At 44.4% G+C, this 19,049-nt stretch overlaps 1 protein-coding gene across 3 annotated transcripts in view; it reads right to left on the bottom strand.

The window, feature by feature from the left end:
* NINL (ninein like) overlaps window positions 1-19,049 on the bottom strand; it is a 176,565-nt gene that overhangs the window by 33,733 nt on the left and 123,783 nt on the right. For 2 of the 3 annotated variants that reach the window (XM_042931806.1, XM_042931808.1), the window contains 6 exons: window positions 18,830-18,939; window positions 17,527-17,855; window positions 17,194-17,232; window positions 14,535-15,701; window positions 6,672-6,776; window positions 5,475-5,544 (listed from right to left, as the gene is read on the bottom strand). In XM_042931806.1, coding sequence (XP_042787740.1) covers window positions 5,475-5,544; window positions 6,672-6,776; window positions 14,535-15,701; window positions 17,194-17,232; window positions 17,527-17,855; window positions 18,830-18,939 — 1,820 coding nt within the window. The remainder of the gene's footprint in view (window positions 1-5,474; window positions 5,545-6,671; window positions 6,777-14,534; window positions 15,702-17,193; window positions 17,233-17,526; window positions 17,856-18,829; window positions 18,940-19,049) is intronic. The other variant, XM_042931807.1, reaches the window with a different exon arrangement.

Raw genomic sequence — 19,049 nt, forward strand, 5'->3', positions numbered from 1 at the left:
AGCCACTCAGTCTGCGGTATTTTGTTATGGCAGCCTTAGCAGACTAATATATATATTATACTATAGTTTTGTAAAATGTTACCAGTGGAAGATTCAAAACCTTTGGGATGCAGCAACAGCAGTCATAAAAGGGAAGTTTATAGGAATACAGGTCTACCTCAAGAAGCAAGAAAAATCTCAAATAAACAACCTACCCTTATACCTAAAGGAGCGAGAAAAAGAAAAACAAAAAAAACCCAAAACCAGTAGAAGGAAGGAAATAATAAAGATTAGAACAGATACAAATTATATAGAAACTAAAAACCAAAACAAAACAAAAAGCAGAACTGATCAATGAAACCAGGAGGTAGTTCTTTGAAAAGTTAATAAAATTAATAATCCTCCAGCTAGACCAATCAAAAATAAAAGAGAAAGGACCCAAATATATAAAATCACAAATGGGAGAGAAGAAATAACCAACACCACAGAAATACAAACTATGAAAAATTATATGCCAACAAACTAGACAACCTGGAAGAAATGGATAAATTCCTAGAAACATATAGCCTACTAAAACTGAAAAAAGAAAAAAATTAAACAGACCAATAACCAGCAAAGAAATTGAATCAGTAATCAAAAATCTCCCAACAAAACTCTAGGATCAGATGGCTTCACAGGCAAATTCTACCAAATATTTTTTTAAAATTTATTTCTTTATTTTGAGAGAGAGGGAGAGGGAAAGGAAGAGGGAGAGGGAGAGAGAGAGGGAGAGAGAGAGGGAGAGAGAGAGGGAGAGAGAGAAAGTGAGCACATGAGCAGGGGAGAGGCAGAGAGAGAGGGAGACAGAGAGAATCCCAAACAGGTTCTGCTGTCAGTGCAGAGCCTGATACGGAGCTTGAACTCAGGAACTGCAACGTCATGACCTGAGCCAAAACCAAGAGTCAGACACTTAACCCACTGGCCACCCAGGTGCCCCAATTCTACCAAACATTTAAACAACAGTTAATACCTATTCTTCTCAAACTATTCAAAAAATTAGAAAAGGGAGGAAAACTGCCAAATTCATTCTATCATTACCCTGATACCAAAACCAAAGACTCCACTAAAAAAGAGAACTACAGGCCTGTTTCTCTGATGAACATGACTGTAAAAATTCTCAATAAAATACTAGCAAAACAAATCCAACAATACATTAAAAGAATAATTCACCATGATCAAGTGGGATTTATTCCTGGGTTGCAGGCCTGGTTCAATATTTGCAAATCAATCAATGTGGCACATTGCATTAATAAAAGAAAAGGTAAGAACCATATGATCATTTCAATAGATGAGGAAAAAGCATTTGATAAAGTACAACACCCATTCATGATAAAAACTCTCAACACAGTAGGTTTAGAGGAAACATACCTCAACATGATAAAGGTCATATATGCAAAATCCAGAGCTAGAATCATCCTCAATGGCATTTGAAAACTGAGAACTTTTCCTCTCTGATCAGGAGCAAGACAGGAATGTCCACTCTCACCACTTTTATTCAACATGGTACTAGAAGTCCTAGCCATAGAAATCAGACAACAAAAAGAAATAAAAAGCGTCAAAATTGGCAAGGAAGAGGTGAAACTTTCATCATCTGCAGATGATATGATACTATATAGAGAAAACCCAAAAGACTCCACAAAAAAAACTGCTAGAACTGATAAAAGAATTCAGTAAAGTTGCAGGATGCAAAATCAATGCACAGAAATCTGCTGCATTTTAGACATAATGAAGGAGCAGAAAGAGAAATTAAGGAATCAGTCCCATTTATTATTACACAAAGACAATAAGATACCTAGGAATAAACCTAACCAAAGAGCTGAAAGACTATAAAACACTGATGAAAGAAACTGAAAATGACACAAAAACGTGGAAAGACTTCCATGTGCATGGGTAAGAAGGACAAATATTGCTAAAATATGTATCTATACATTATATCTATGCTACCAGATATATCTATATATATTTATAGTATATATAGTATATATCTATACTACCAAAAGCAATCTACACATTTAATAGAATCCCTTTCCAAATACCAACAGCATTTTTCACAGAACTAGAACAAGAAACCCTACAATTTGTATGGAACCACAAAAGGCACCAGATAGCCAAAGCAATCCTGAAAAAGAAAAGCAAAGCTGGAGACATCACAATTCTGGACTTCAAGCTATATTACAAAGCTGTAGTAATCAAAACAGTATGGAACTGTCACAAAAATAGACACAATCATCAATAGAATAGAATAGAAAACCCAGAAATGAACCCACAACTGTATGGTCATTTAATCTTTGACAAAGCAGGGAAGAATATCCATTGGGAAAGAGACAGTCTCTTCAACAAATGGTGCTAGGAAAACTGGACAGAGACATGCAGAAGAATGAAACTGGACTACTTTCTTTCACCATGCACCAAATTATACTTAAAATGGATTAAAGACCTAAATGTGAGACCTGAAACCAGAAAGATCCTAGAAGAGAGCATAGGCAGTAATGTCTCTGAGATCAGCCATAGCAACTTCTTTCTACATATGCCTCCTGAGGCAAGGGACACAAAAGCAAAAATAAACTATCAGGACTTCATCAAAATAAAAAGCTTCTATAGAATGAAGGAAACAATCAACAAAACTAAAAGGCAGCCTATGGAATGGGAGAAGGTATTTGCAAATGACATATCTGATAAAAGGTTAATATCCAAAATATATAAAGAACTTATCAAACTCAACACCCAAAAAACAATCCAATTTAAAAATGGGAAGAACACACGAATAGACATTTTTCCAAAGAAGACATTCAGATGGTCAACAGACACAGGAAAAGATGATTAACATCACTCATTACCAGAGAAATACAAATCAAAGCTACAATGATATATCACCTCACACCTGTCAGAATGCCTAAAATCAACAATACAAGAAACAACAGGCACTGGCGAGGATGTGGAGAAAGGGGAACACTCTTGTACTGTTGGTGGGAATGCAAACTGGTGCAGCCACTCTGGAAAACAGCATGGAGGTTCCTCAAAAAGTTAGAAATAGAACTCCCCTATAATCCAGCAGCCATGCTACTAGGTATTTATCCACAGAATACTAATTCAACAGTATATATACTAAAAATACTATTTCAATGACATATATACACTCCAATGTTTATGGGAGCATTATCTACAATAGCCACATTATGGAAATAGCTCAAGTGTCCACTGACTGATGAGTGGATAAAAAAGATGTGGAGTGTATGTTTGTAAGTATACACACACACACACACACGCACACGCACGCATACACACACACACACACACACACACACACACTGGAATATTATTCAGCCATAAAAAAAGAATAAAATCTTTCCATTTGCAATGACACAACGGAACTAGAGAGTATAATGCTAAGTGAAATAAATCACAGAAAGACAAATACCATATGGTTTCACTCATATGTGGAATTTAAGAAACAAACCAAAGGAGGGGCACCTGGGTGGCTCAGTTGGTTAATCGTCCGACTTTGGCTCAGGTCATGATCTCACAGTTTGTGGGTTCAAGCCCCGTGTTGGGCTCCAGCCCATAGCCTGGAGCCTGCTTTGGATTCTGTATCTCCCTCTCTCTCTGACCCTTCCCTGCTCGCACTCTGTCTCTCTCAAAAATAAGTAAAATGTTAAAAAAAAATTTAAGTAACAAAACAAAGGAGCATAGAGAAAAAAAGAGAGAAGCAAACTAAGAAACAGACTCTTAACTATAGAGAACTGATGGCTACCAGAATGGAGGTGGGTGGGGGGATGGGTGAAATAAGTGATGGGGACTAATGAGTGCCCTTATCATGATGAGCACTAAGTGTTGTATGTAAGTGATGAATCACTATATTGTACACCTGAAACTAATATTACACTGTATGTTAACTAAGTGAAATTTAAATAAATGTTACCGTTGGGGGAAACTGGTCAAAGTGTTTAAAGGATTTCTCTATATTTCTTATAACTACATGAGTCTATAATCTTTAATAACAATACCAATTTAAAAAAGAATAAAGAAAAACAAGAATGACACATCCCAGCTTGTGTGCTTCCTCCTTAATAATCCACCCAAAAACCACTAAAGGAGACCAAATATGAAAGCATCCATGTAAGGGGGCAGAGAGAGGACTAGTGTGGGGTCAGTGCTGAAACAAAATGGGAAGGGCATTTATGCATGGGATAAAGGAGGCTAATCAAAAGTAAGTAGATCTTCTGAGGATAGAAACCAGGATTCTCACTGTTGGAGATATGAGTTACAAATATAGAAAGGGAGAAACTAGGATCATCCCTAAGATATTAGGTGGGAACTGCATATATGGGTTTGAATTCATGATTTTCAATAGAGAGACAGATATAAATAAATATTCATGAAACTACATGCACATTCACTGATGAAACTCTAAGTACATACACACTCCATAACTATCCACTAACTATGCCTGGAAGTAGTGACACCCCAGGAGCAGTGGGCACTCCTAGTGCCCAGGTCTTGGTCTCCAAACACTATTCTACACTAACAGTCACCAGAAGCTACTTGGGGGAGTAGCTGATTATAGGGCTCAGGCAGGGGAAGTATTAGATGAACTTGGAATATCTAGGGGTACCAGAAAGTAAAGAAGTGCTCAAAAAATGATCAGCGTTCATCTTGAGGACCAGAAACCACTGAGAAGGGGCTCTCATTGGCCAAATCTGAGACAATTTGAGCACGAAAATAAATACTGATAGTAATGTATTATAACCCATTGAGAAAAAGTAGGAACCTAGGATAGTAATAGGATAATGTAATGAATAAATAAGTGAAAAGAAAGCTCTTCCTTACACATTTGAAATACCAATAAACATAAAAGGAATGGTGGAATTAGTTACCAACTGGCCACCATCGTAGCAAGAAATAAAGGATGCTAAAATAAAGGGTAAGAATTCGATGGGGAATGGGGTATTTACATAATATTAAAGTATCTACCATACAATACTCACCATTACAAAGGGAAAAGTAACCTTACTGTGGAGAAGCCTGGCCAACACCACCTAACCAGGAATCAAAGCCAACATCACTAGTAATGGGACAAATTATGGGACAAAGAGACCTAATCTAAATCTAATCACAAGAAAACATCAGACAAACCAAACAGAGTTATTTCCTACAAAATAACTGTTTATAATCTTCAAAAGCACCCTGGTCCTAAAAACCAAGGACCAACTGAAGGAGCCACGTGATTCTGAAGGTGAGAGGACAGCTGGCAAAGCTCAATGGGGTGGAGGCTCAGACAGCACTTTTGCATCCACATTCATATCCTTTGAGTCAGGGAAGGGATGGATGGCTTGGCAAATCACTCTCAGATCTTTCAGAAAAAAGTTCTGTCCTTCCTTTCTGTAAGTTTGAAATGATCTCAAAATAATGAAAAAAGGAGAGTGGTGTTAAGCGTCATGCAGGAGTCAATACCTGACCTGTTTGTTGAGTTCCTCCATTTCAGAGCAGGCCTTTTCCTTGTCTCTCTTTAAAATCTCGATTTCCTTCCTATTGGAGAAGCAAAATTAACAATGTCACTGACCAGCCAGTTTCTTTTTCCTGTCATTGGGTTCGCAGCCACAAAACGGACATTCACACCTGCTCTGTCACTGTTCTACACTACTGCTGCTGCCCATCCAGTCGGGACCCCAACCCTCGGAACCAGAGGAACACTGCCAATACCGTAAGAACAAACACCCTCCATGACATTCTTCAGCCACACATAGTAATATCTCTTTAGAAAACATGTGACGATTCACACTAAGCAGCATAAATAGGACCAAAACAAAACAGCCTTATATCTGCTGGGGTCTGTTGGGAAATGGGCCCTGGCAGCAGATTAGAGAAACAACAGTTTCTAGAGGGGAAAAAAACTTTCAGATTTCTGAAATGCTGTAACATACTACCAACCAGTTGTTGACCATCTGCTCTGGGGATGCCATATTTTAATCATGTTGAACTTCAGAGATGAAAAAAAAAAAAAGTCAAACAAACTGTCCTTGGATAAGACTACAGTAGTGAAAGCAGAAAGCCACAGATGGGTACTCTGTGCTTTCTCCCCTCCACAAACACAGTCTCTCCTGCCTCAGTTCCTGCTCCCCTTCCCCACCTCTACCCCTTATTCTAACCCACTGAAATCCACAAACCATGGAGAAGCCCAACTAAAATCATTATCAAAACATGAAAAAACAGATTCCAAAATGGCCCCAGAAGCATCTCTTATTGCTAAAGAAATACTCACTGCCCCCCACCCGCACCCTGAGGTGTGATACGGAGCAGCTCCATGGGATGGAAAGTGCTTATACAGACTTCAGAGAGAAGTGGCCCAAGCTGGAGCTGTCCACCGCGGTGCTGACTGTGCCGCAGTGTGCACACGTTCTACCTCATACTTAGGAGCCCAGGAATGAACGTGGCTGCCAACATCTGGAAAGGGATCTGAGCCCTCCCACGCTTATCAGGTGGGAGGTCAGCTGGTCAGAGGTCAGCATGGCTCGCCTTTGTGGTTTTCTGGAACTCAGCGTTGGTGTGTTAACACTTCCCACTTTCCACAGCAGTACCTTCTAAGCCCACTACACAAAAAGCAAAGCATGTTGCAGACTGGAGTCCAGTTATAACGACTGAGCCAGGGCCCTTACCTCTGTGCATCATTTGTCTTTTCTGCAGCTTCAAGCTCTCGCTGAATCCTTCCCAGCTCATTTTTCAACAATGTATTTTCTTCAGAAAGCCTATCCAACTCGATTCTGCATGAAAAATTGAAAAAAAGAAGCTGGGGACTCCAGGAGCTGGCCACATGCAGTCCACCTGAGTCTGGTCTTGCAGCTGGAAGTCATGGTGATCTTGCATCATCCCTGGATGATGGCACAGGGCACACTATTATTTTTTCTATGCACGGCTAACATGCTATGGTTTGCATCTCCTAAGCAATAAGCTACAGAAAATAAAGCTTTCTTACCTTCTAAAACAGTCACACAATCAACAACTCACTAATGTATTCAGCACCTTGGTTCTGTTTATATTTATAGGTAATCTGTTACTGCATCTTACAACCACTAACTGCAATAGGAGTATGCTCACAGTTGGTATGAATGCACAACGCTGGCTGTGTGTCCTCAGGTTACGGCAAAGGATATTCATCTCCCACCAAGGAACTCTGACATAGAGCTCAGGAACATAAGGAATCAGAAGACCAAAACACATTTTCCTTTTTAGTGAGAGCTCCCCTCATTGTACACTCTGAGGTCAACACTAGGGAGGAGAAACTGGGAAGATGTCCACATTAGTGGGCATCATACCTGACACCTCAATGAAAGGCCTCATTGGAAAGGTAGAGGCCTCAATGGAAAGAAGCAAGCATGAACAGTTACTACATGAACCATGTCTGCCTGGAGCCACTTTTGCTCTCTTATAACTTAGAGGTCTCCACTAATGTAACACTAGTGACGTATGATAGATGAGCAATTTACCAGTAAAGATCATGAAAGAGACAGCTTAAAACCCTATTTGCTGCACAAGAAATTTCTTCTTCAGGGGCGCCTGGGTGGCTCAGTCAGTTGAGCGTCTGGTTTTAACTCAGGTCATGATCTCGCAGTTTGTGGGTCCTAACCCCAAACTGGGCTCTGTGCTGACAGCTCGGAGCCTGGAGTCTGCTTCGGATTGTGCGTCTCCCTCTCTCTCTCTTCCTACCCCACTTGTTCTCTCTCTCTCTCTCAAAACATAAGTAAACATTTAAAAAAAAAAGAAAGAGATTTATTCTTAGTAGATACTGGTCTGGTTGACATTTATTTCCCCCATTGGTCCTTATTTGGCATTAGCTTCTAATTGTTTTAAGCGAAAAATACTCAAAGCCACGTGATCTTGTCATGTTCATTTTATGTAATATGCTTATAATACCAAGCATAAATGTCTTCTTAATAAGCATAAATGTGACTTCATTTTATCTCATGAGAAACTAAAGGGAAAAATAAGGAAAGGTTAATCATTGGAATTTTTAAAGCAGTAAAAGGTTTTAAGCAGGGGAGTGAAACAAATGAGGTCTGTGTTTGGAAAGTACCATTCTGACTCCAGAATGGGAAAAAAATTGATTCAGTGCAGATGGCGGGGGGGGGGGGGGCGGAAGCGGGGCAGTTCCCACTTAAAGCTTCCTGGACCTCAGATAAGCTGATGGCGTCCTATCCTATCCACCTCACCACACCAAGCAATTAGAGAAGTGTGAGGCTGATCATATAATGGGTGATTGTCCTCACAGATGGTAATGGAAACCTCCAAGGGCCCTCTAACAAAACAAAAACCTGGAAGCTGAAACCCCAGCTTTGAGTATTAAGCAAAACAAAGATAGAGTTACCCTGAGGCCAATGCCTATGTCAGCACTGCCATCAGCAGCATGGACTCCTGCATTAAGCCAGTGCCCTAAAAGGAGGTTAAAGTGGCCCTGGATTGGGAGGCTCTCAATTCTCAGCAAATGCAATACCTACCCTTTCTGCAGAAAGCACCCTCTACTGTGGCTCCTGAGATTCCCAGTGATTAACATCATGTAAACATTAGCTTACAAAGATCACCACAACATACATGGAAAAAAGCTGCCTCTGAGAGGCAGCAGAAGCAAAACAACAGAATTAGATCTCATAGGAACCTCAGATATTGGAATTACCAGACACAAATTAGAGATAAATATTATAAAATGTTTATGTAAATAAAAGATGGAAATAAAAAAATAAATAAGCAACAAAAAACTATCAAAAATGATCAGACCAAACAGGACAAAATAGGATTTTTGGAAATGAAAAAAAAAAAAAAATAGGCAATGTCAAACTAAAATCTCATTGAATGGGTTAAATGGCAGATTTAGATAGAGCTGAACGAAGAATTACTGATCTGGAACACAGAAATGGGGAAAAAAAGCACCCAGAATGAGACAAGTGAGAAAAGAAGATACGGAAGGGAAGAAAAGGAGGGAAAGTGAAAAGCTCTAACATCATACATCTAATTGTAGAGCAAGAGGAAAATCCATGTTTTAAAAATAATGGCTGGAAGGGGCGCCTAGATGCCTCAGTTGGTTGTGTCTGACTCGATCTCAGCTCAGGTCTTGATCTCAGGATAAGTTCAAACCCCACAATGAGCTCCATGCTGGATGTGAAGTCTACTTAAAGAATAATAAACTGAGGGTTGATGGGGGGTGGGTGGGGGTGGGTGAGGAGTATTGAGGAGGGCACCTGTTGGGATGAGCACTTGGTGTTGTATGGAAACCAATTTGACAATACATTTCATATTAAAAAAAAGAATAAATAAATAATGGCTGGAAGTTTTTCATAAGACACAAATTCAATGGGCACAATGCTTTTCTAAATACAGTAGGTAGAAAGAAAACCACACCTATGCCCTATCACCTGACAATTCCATTCTTAGGTACACTCCAACATAAATGTTCCAAAAGACATGGACAAGAACTTTCTTAGCAGTACTATTTGTGATGACCAAAACCTAAACTAAAGACTACTCAAATTGCCCATCAACAAGTGAATGAGTAAATTGTAGTATATTCACATAACACTCCACAGCAATGAACCATATGAATGAGCTACAGCTATAAATCTTGAATCCTCCAGATGGGCCGAATGTAATCACAGGGTCCTTAAACGTGGAGGGAAGGGGCAGGATAGTGGGTATCAGAATGATGTGATGTAAGGCAGACCTGACCAGTCATCACTGTCTTTAGAGATGGAAGGGGGCCAAAAACAAGGAATGCAAACAGCCCACAGAAGCTAGAAAAGGCAAGAAGAGCAATTATCTTCTATAACTACAGGAAGGCAACCCTGCCAACATCTTAATTTTGGTCCAGTCATACCCATTTCCTTCTAAACTCCAAAACTATAAAATAATAAATTGTGTTGTTTTAAGCCACTAACTTTGTGGTAATTTGTTACAGCAGCCATAGAAAATTAATACACATATACAGCAATAACTAAACAGAGTAGACTACTTAATGTCAACAGTGGAATCTTGAAGATACTGAATATGTTCAAAGGGCAGAGAACAGCCCTTAAATCTAGATTTGTGTTCCTAGGAACACTATCTTTCAAAAAAGAGGGAAACTTTGAGACATTTTCAGATAAACAGAAACTAAGGGAATTTACTCCAACAGAGTTTCACTAAGGGAACTTCTAAAGACTACACATTAGAAAGAAAAAGATCCTATAAAGAAGGCATGAGATATAAGAAGGAATCTAACCAAGGGGAAAACCAGGCATCCAAATGGAGGAATTCTGCAAAACACCTGGTCTTGATTTTTCAAAAACATCAATGTCCAAATTCCTAGAAACACACAATATGCCAAAACTGACTCATGAAGAAATAAAAAATCTAACTGGACCTATGACTAGTAAGGAAATTGAGTTAGTTAATCAAACGACTTGTAACAAAGAAATGCCCAGGAGCTACCAGGATTCCCTGGTGAGTTCTACTACACATTTAAAGAAGAAAATGCTAATACTTCTCAAGCTCTTCCAAAATTTGAGGAGGAGGGGACACTTCCTAATTCATTACACAGGGCCAGCATTACTATGATATCAAAGTCAGATAAAGACAGTACAGGAAAACTAGAGACCAATATCCTTTACCAATATTGATGCTAAAATCCTCATAAAATACTAGCAATAATTATTGTTTAATAGGTACAGAGTTTCTGTTTGGAATGATGAAAAAGTTTTGGAAGTAGTCAGTGGTGATGACTGCACATTGTGTTACATGATGCCACCAAATTATATACTTAAAAGCAATTAAAATGGTTGATTTTACATTAGGTATATTTTACCATGATAAAAAAAAAGTCAACATCCACCGACAAAAAAATTAATAAAAAAAGATGGATACACTCTTAGATTAAAGGATATGGGGCACCTGGGTGGCTCAGTCAGTTGAGCAACCAATTCTTGATTTCGGCTCAGGTCATGATCTCACAGTTCATGGGATCAAGCCCCATGCTCGAGCATGCATGCTCTCTCTCTCTCTCTCTCTCAATAAGTAAACTTTTTAAAAAAGGATATTAAAGAGATATGATTAACTAAATGCATGACCTGATCCTTGATTAGATACAGGGTGAGTGAACAATCTAGAAAGAACATACCAAAACAACTGGTGAAATCTGGATGTAGAGTGCAAATTAAAAATAGCAGTATATTCATGCTAAATTTCCCATATGTGATAATGATTCTGTGGATATGCAGGAGAATGTCCTTGTTCTTACAGAACAACATGTTGAAACATTTAGCAGTAAAGAGTCATAATGTCTGCAATTATCTCCAATGATTCAGAAAATATTTTAAAAGGGTATGTGTAGATTTGTGTGTGTGTAGAGCAAAATAGCAATAGGAGAGGTGACTGTGGATAAATTTAACCCTGTGGATATTCAGGTTACTCCTGCTATTCTCTAAAATACTGGCAAAAATTCTTTCACAATCCAAATCTGGTCATGTAGCTCTCTGCACTTTGCTTTCTTTTATGATAAAGGCCCAAATCTTCACCATGGCCTTCAAGATCCTGTAAGTCTGAGTTCTGCCCAACCTGTGAGCCTACAACTGCTGTGGGTTTGGAAGGTGGTCGCACATGTTTACTTACAAGTGGCCACAAGGCCAATACACTGGGAGTTGTGGCCAAGGGTCTCCTGGCTGGTGTTGGGGCCAGACCTCCCCTCACAGAGCAGGAGCTGGGACTGGGGACCCAGCATTGGGGTTGGAGGGATGCCAATGAGCTCAGCAAGCACCTGCATGTTGCTGAGCCTGGTAGATTCCTTCAGGCTGGTTTTGTGTGAACCGGCCTCTCAAGGGCTTCAGAGACAGGTGTTCCTCTCTCCTTCCAGGATTCTTCCCCTAAAAATGCAGCCCCTTGGTTTCCCCTTCCTCTGTGGGATCCTTCCTCAATTCTCCACCCACCACACTCTGCGAAAGACACCACAGGCTCCTCATGTGTAACTGAATCCTGCCCTCCCCACTTCTTGGTCAGTGGCATTTCTGGGGAGTCTTCTGATTGCTCTGTGACCCATTTCCAACACCTTGTGTATATCCCATCCTCCTATAACTGATCAACTTGGCCTCCACACCCCTGCCAGTCAACTTCCTACACCTCTGATGCCATCACTCTGGTCCCCAGCCACTGTCACCTCTTGCCTGGACAGCTGTAATATCCACCTCCCCCTGCCCTCTGCCGGCCTCCGCATTGCCTTTATACCCACCCCACAGTCCCTGCAATATGCTCTTCTCAGTCTTCCTGGCTACCTGAGAGCACCTTTCCACAGCTGCCTGGCTCAGAGCCCCAGCAGCCTACCCCCTGAAAACCCTTCCCCGGCCCACGAGAGCTGGCTCCCATCTACATTCCCCCGTATGCACAGTTATCTTCTCGTTCCCCAAAGCCTTCTAACCTGGGCCAAGCCTGCTTCTGCCCCAGTGCCTCCCCTGCCTTCCCAGACCTGACCCCCCACCTCCCAGAAAACTACCAGCTTGAATTTTGGTTGGTCATTTCTATACATTCACCTAGGCTTTCAGCATGTGTGCACATGTTCCTGGAAAATGTACATGGTTTCAGCAGCATGGCCTCTAAGTTTCCTCATCCTTGAAACATGGTAACACATTTCTTCCTGACACTTGGACATGCAGGAAGCATGGTGCCTCCCTCATGGGCTGAAAGCTGTAAACATCTGTTCTGCTCTTTGCTGCAATCCCTAGCTGCACTGCCACACAGAAGATGCCCCATAAACACTGTCAAAAGACCCTGCTGAGACTACAGCTGTGACTATAGTTATAGGGTCAACAGGTGGGGAGTGCAGACCAGGAGGAGCAGAGAGAGGACAAGGGCAGCCTTCTGACTCAGGCCAGTGAGCAGCAGACCACTTGGCACTGGGCTGGGGAATCTGGACAGCACAGGTGTGGGCACACGCATCTGTCCATGGGGAGGTGTCCGAGAGGAACGGCACAGTGAGATTCAAGGCTCTTGGCTGCTTCTGTGCCCAAGGCCCTGGGTGTGCCTGGAGCCTACCATGGACTCATGCACAGAACAGGTCCCCACAGTGTGTCCATAGGGCCGGAGACCAGCCCCTGTGGGGAGCTTGCTATGGAGAAGTTGGGATAGTAAGTGCATGTTCTACACTCATTTTGTGCTCTGTGGCCCACTGGAGACATGGCACCATGGCAACTTGATGGATAAGGAAATTTAGAAGTCAGGCCACCACAAACAAGGTGCTACATGGCTCAGAGACACCCACCTAAGAGGCTGCACATCAAGCAATGTCTATAAACTGATAAACAGCCCCTTCAGGACAGCTATCTCTGGGAGGAGAGAGGAGGCTTAGCAATGGTGCCTAGGGACTTATAGCTATGCTCATAATTTTTTGTCAGCTGGGTGGTGCACTGACATTTATTCTGTTTGGTTTAACATAAATCCCAACTCTCCTTTTTTTTTTTTCCAAGGAAGCTACCCCACCATAGTCACCCAGACCCAGAAGCTGGTGCCTGAGCTGGAATGCAGGTCTCACCACACACCTGTGACCACATTCCAAGACAGACCCAAGTCACCTACTTGGACAAGTGACACAATACTTAACAGAGCCTCCATTTCCACAGGAAGTGGACCCCTCACAGGTGTGCTGTGTAGGGGTTAATGGGACTAAATGGCACTTCACACAGAGCACTGACCATATCACGTGGCTGTGCCTGACCTGCAAGTACCTATAACCTCTCCCAGGGCAGCCATCAGTCTCCTAAGGAGCCAGAAAAGCATCTAAGACCATGTGCTGCCGCATCTAGAAAAGCTTAGTTTCTAGAATTCTAGGCTTCTGAGAAAGAACATGTGTCAGCCTGAGTCCCCCAGGGGATCCTGGGAAGGAGGAGGGCCTGGATGCACACCTGGGTGCTCTCTGCACTTTGCCCACAGACCAACATCTCCAGGACACCATCCCACCTTGAGGCTTCCCCTGGAGAGGAATCAACTGCAGCAGCATCTTGAAACCCCCTGGGCACTCACACCCCACCCCAGCCTCCCAGAAGGTGCCAGGGCTGCCTGGATGGTTGCTGGCCTCCTCTGTTGCTCTACTTAGAAAGCACAGGAACTTGCAGTTCAAGGACAGTGCCTGGCACATGTGCTGGTGGGGCAAAATAGTAGGTCCTGCTCAAAGTCAGCAGGAAGAGGGCTCAGGTGACCCAGAATTGAAGTGGGGCTCTAAACACAGTCTGTCTTTGTCTTTGCGAGATCAGCAAGAACTTCCTAAGGAAGAGCAGGGGACACCAGTCAGCTTAGTTGCCCAGAATGACCCAGCTCTGCCCCCGCCCACTCGTTGGTTATCTGGTGACCTGTGGGATGCCCAGGGTCAGGGATGGGCTTATGACCGCTGCACAGGCACAAGAGTTACATAACCCGCATCAGCAGCTGTCATGAAACCCATGTTGGGGGTGGGGGGGCAGTGGTAGAGGTTAGAAGGTGTAGCTAGGCATTCTAAGAATGTTTAGAAACCAAACCTGTTGTTCTCTCTTGCATCTGCTTCTTTCTCAAGAGCCCAAACGACATACTCCAGCTGTAGCAGTTTGGTTTTCATGCCATCCTTCTCTTGCTCCAGAGCCATGTTGGCCTCTTCCTCCCGCAGGACCTCAAGCTGTTCCTGCCTGGCTCCCTGGGGGTCAGCAAGGTGCAGGTGGGAGAACAAGGTGCCCTCCTTGGCCTTGTCACTGCTGTGTTGCAGCCCTTGCTCCAGGGTGCTGTTCCCACACCAGGCCTGTTCCTCCAAGGCCTGCCCTTGGCTCCCCATGGGGGCCAGCCCCCCACTTAGGTTCCCAGCTCGCTCAAGAATGGCTGGCTGCCTCTCGGTCTCTCCTCTGCCTGATGTTGGGGGCTGAGCTGGTGAGGCATCTCCCTCTGTCTTCCAGAGCAGCTCCTGGGCTTCAGGCTGATTCAGACCAGATGGGCCAATGGCAGGAGGTACCAGCTCCTCTAGGACTGCTCTCTTGTCCACCCCACGTTGATGCACCTGTAACCACCTCCCTGGGGGGGCAGAAGCTACCTCCTCAGGGTCAAGTACACCCTGACCATCCTCTCTGAGGCCAAGGTTCTCCAAGGACCCTCTGCAGGCCAAGGCAGGGTCTAGGGCTGGGCTCTGCCTGGGGTCCATATGGCACAAGTACCGGCCTGGCACATCCCTGTGCCTGGCTTGCCCATGGCCATGCCCAGCACCAGGTTCCTGCCGCACCAGTGACTGCTCCCTCCTGCCTGCACAGAGGGGCATGGGGCCACCCATACCTTCTTGGTCACCACCTGCCACTGCTGGCCCATCCTTCAAGCAGGCCTGCAGCATGTCTTCTTCCTGCATAAGCCTTCCCATTTGCTTCCTACAGGCAAGCTCCAGTCTTTCCTTCTCCAGGGCAGAGGACCTACATGGTTGCATCTGCTCCTCACCTGTCAGCTCCTGCAGCTTTAGCTGCTGCCTTCCACAGAGTGGGAGGATCTCCTTCCCTTTGCCCTCCCTCTGCTCCTTCTCCAGATCATGCTGCTCTATCACCTCATGGACTTGCAGCAGGTGTTTCTGCTCTTCCTTCTCCTGCTGAGGCTGCAGCGCTAAGTCCTTACAGTGGGCAGTCTGCTGGGCTTCCGTCCTTGAGAGCTTGTGGTTCAACTCAACTTCTGCCTCTTTCCTACAGAAACAGAGCATGTCACAGGCACTGTGGGTGTAGCTCCAGGCCCAGCCCTTCCCCCCAGGGTTGGAAAGGCCTCCTCAAAGTCTCTTCTTGTCCTGACTGCAAACCTCCTCTTTGCCTGACCTGTTCTGTCCCTTCATCTCCCATGCACCCCAGGGCTCCATGCATGCCCTGGGACCCTCCTTAGAGGGTCTATTGGAGGATCTCTTCAGTGGGGTTGGGTTCTACATATAGAAGCTGACATGAAGCCACTCACACAGATGACTTTTAGTGTAAGTTGATTATAATTAAATAGGATAAAATTCAGTACCTGAGTCATGCAGGCCACATGTCCAGGACTCAGTAACCACATGTGGCTCATAGCTGCCATCATGGACAGAGCAGACACAGGACGTGTCCCCTATCACAGGAAGTTCTAAGGATAGAACTTTGGTGGTCTAAAGCTTTAGTGAGCCGTGTGAATCTTGCCCACAGTCAAAACTACCCTTGAAGATTTGGAGTCCCAGCTCCAATTCTCCTTGGAGAATGGAGTCCCAGCTGAGGTGGGGGCACTAAGGGCGTGTTCTCTGCTCCTGGCCGGTGCTGGCCTGAGGACAGGACATATGGTTGTATGTGGCTCCAGCTCCAGCCTGAGGAGGGGCCATGAGCAAGAAGGTCCTCCAGATGGACAGTGCAAGATGGTGGGAGGGGCTACCCTGCACCGACCCCCCCCTGTTGCTGGTGGGGTCTAGAAGGACTTGGGTCAAGACCCTTATCACACAGCTCTGGGGTTTAAAAGAAAATAACTTAAAGCTCAGAAGAAGTACATGACTTAAAAATGACCTTTATGGTCCTCTAGGAGAGGGACAGTTCCTGTCAGGCCTTAAGGGCCTGGGGCCCCTCCACGGTGTCATCTGGAGTGCAAGGAGGAGGGAAGACCCACAGACTCAGAGGGCAGTCTGGTCTTTCACAGCACATCTCATGTATTTGAGCTACCCCCAATCATCAAGCCAAAGAAAGGGAAAGTGTACCCCACCCAGATTGGAGGGTGCATTTCCATATACAGGTGGCAAACATCCTGCAATCAGGGGGTGACTGATGCCATGTGTACTCAGCTCCACCACTGGAACTCCACTGAGCCCTACACAGCCCCTCCATGAGGAGTGGAAGTACGGTGGGCCCCTCCACTGTGAGTAGTCAGATCAGCCCTGGGTCAACGTATGGGCGTGGTCATCCCCTCCTGAGCTGGGCGGGTCCAAGACTCCCCACAAGTCACAGAGGGGCTGACTAACCAGCACCATGGCTGAAATAACTAGTCATTCACTCTATTAAGTCAGACCCATATGGACATATGGGTATTTTTCACATAACTATGATACCGTTGGATACAAAATGCCATATTCGTTTTCCAAATAAAACTTTCCTCCTCTTTGCTCATATATTTTGACCTTTTCAAGAACCTCACTAACCCAAATTACTCGTCTTTCCCATGGTTTTAGTGCTTTTATACCTTTTATCCATCTCCTCATGTGTTATATAATACAACATCCTGGAAAATTAGAATGAGATATTAAATGAAGAACATTTAAGAACCTTTGCTATCAGCGAGTCTAAGGCAGAATTCTACAAGGAATTTTAACTCCTCTACTCTAGTTAACACATTTTTAATGCAAAGGAACAATCCTTATGATCCTATTCTTTCAATGCTCACCCACCTGCCCTGAGAAAAAGCACCCCGTTAGCAGGCACTGTGATTTTGAGCAGTTTGCCTAATGCAATTTCAAATTTGGGTTCTTGGCAAGAAACCCTAGATGTGAGATCCTGAAAGGACACGGCACCCAACCTGACTCGCTGAAGCTCCTTCCGATGCCTCTGGCGCTGCTCCTGCTCCAGTGGGTCCTGTTCCTGGGCCAGCCGCTGGGCTGGGCCAGATAGCGCCTGTGCACAGCACTGTCCCAACACTGCCCTCTCTGTCAAGGGGCTGTGGGAAGCCTGCTGGAGCTGGTCCTGCAGGCCTCGGATGAGCTCCTGAGACTTCATGAGCAGCACCTCCAGGTCGGCCCTCCTGCACTCCAACACACGGACCTCAAGCCTGAAGGCCTGCTGCATTTCCTCCCTCTCCTTTGCAAAGTCCCTTCTCATCACCTCCATTTCCCTTTCATAGGAATTTACCTGAGAAGAGAAACGTGAGCAGCAAAGATAAAGAGGTCCTGAGAATGACTTACCTTACAATGTGAAACAGAAATAACGGACTTCCAGGCACAACATCCAAAGAACTGGTAGCCGAGACCCGACAAAGTGCACAGGCTTGTGAGGGTAAAGCTATGCTAAAGACAGTCAAGCCTCCCCCAGGGTGCAGTGTGGCTGTGGGCTTCTGTTGTCTTGCATAACCTTCACAAGGGCCCCAGGGGGCAGGTCCAGCAGGTGGGGAACAGAGGCTGGGACCATACCAGACCAGGTGCTTGGTCAGGCCTCCAAGGAGGGCAGAGGGTGAAACAACTGAGAGAACTGGGGAACCTTCATGAGACCAGTAGGTGACTCTGAACATCCTTGAGGCAGGAGGTTCCAGCAAATGCATCCCGGGAGCCCAGGGCACAAGTGCAAGACATGTAATCCCACCTTGCTGCTACTCTGAACTCTGACAACAAATCATGAAAACAAGTCATGGATCCTGTCCCTTAACAAAACCCACTACAATCTGTTAACGGAGCAGGAGAGAAGTTTATCTAAGAAGACAGACTCAGCCAGGGTCCTGGCCACAAGGTCACAGAGTACCCCACAAGGGGCAATCCCAGGGTTGTTTCTGCTTAGAATACAGCCAGGAGGTGTTCTTCCCCTTCAGCAGAGTGAGCAGGGTGGTCTGGCCTTGTGCAACCCTTGTGAATTCGGGTACACATAACCTCATTCCCTCCCTTAATTGGTCTTTCCTTATCTCCTGCCTACTTCCAAAGAGGGTGTGAGGCAGAATGTTCATTTTATTTTAAAATGTTTCCCCATAATCTTTTGTCCCCCGTAGCAGGCTTACTATGGGGCCCAGAGTCTAGGGCACACGTGTGCATGTGGAAACGTGCACTGCCAAGCGAAGCTTTCTAGCATGCAGCAGGAAGCCTCTCTGTGTCCCTGTGGCCACCCTCACTCCCCCTGACCTTGGTCTCCAGCTGGATCTTGAGGTCTTGGTAGTGTTCCTTCACCTGCTCCATCATTATCTCGGTTTCTAAACTCACTGGAATGCAATCACCCACAAATGAAGTGATGCCTGCAAACAAGAAGACATTTCCATTTATGACCTGCCAAGGATGCCATGGGTCTATTCCTAGCCTTCCAATCTGACATCTGGACAGCACTGAGTATTCAGCCCAGCCTTCC

The sequence above is a fragment of the Panthera leo genome, chromosome A3, assembly GCF_018350215.1.
Source record: "Panthera leo isolate Ple1 chromosome A3, P.leo_Ple1_pat1.1, whole genome shotgun sequence".
NCBI classification, from domain to species: Eukaryota; Metazoa; Chordata; class Mammalia; order Carnivora; family Felidae; genus Panthera; species Panthera leo.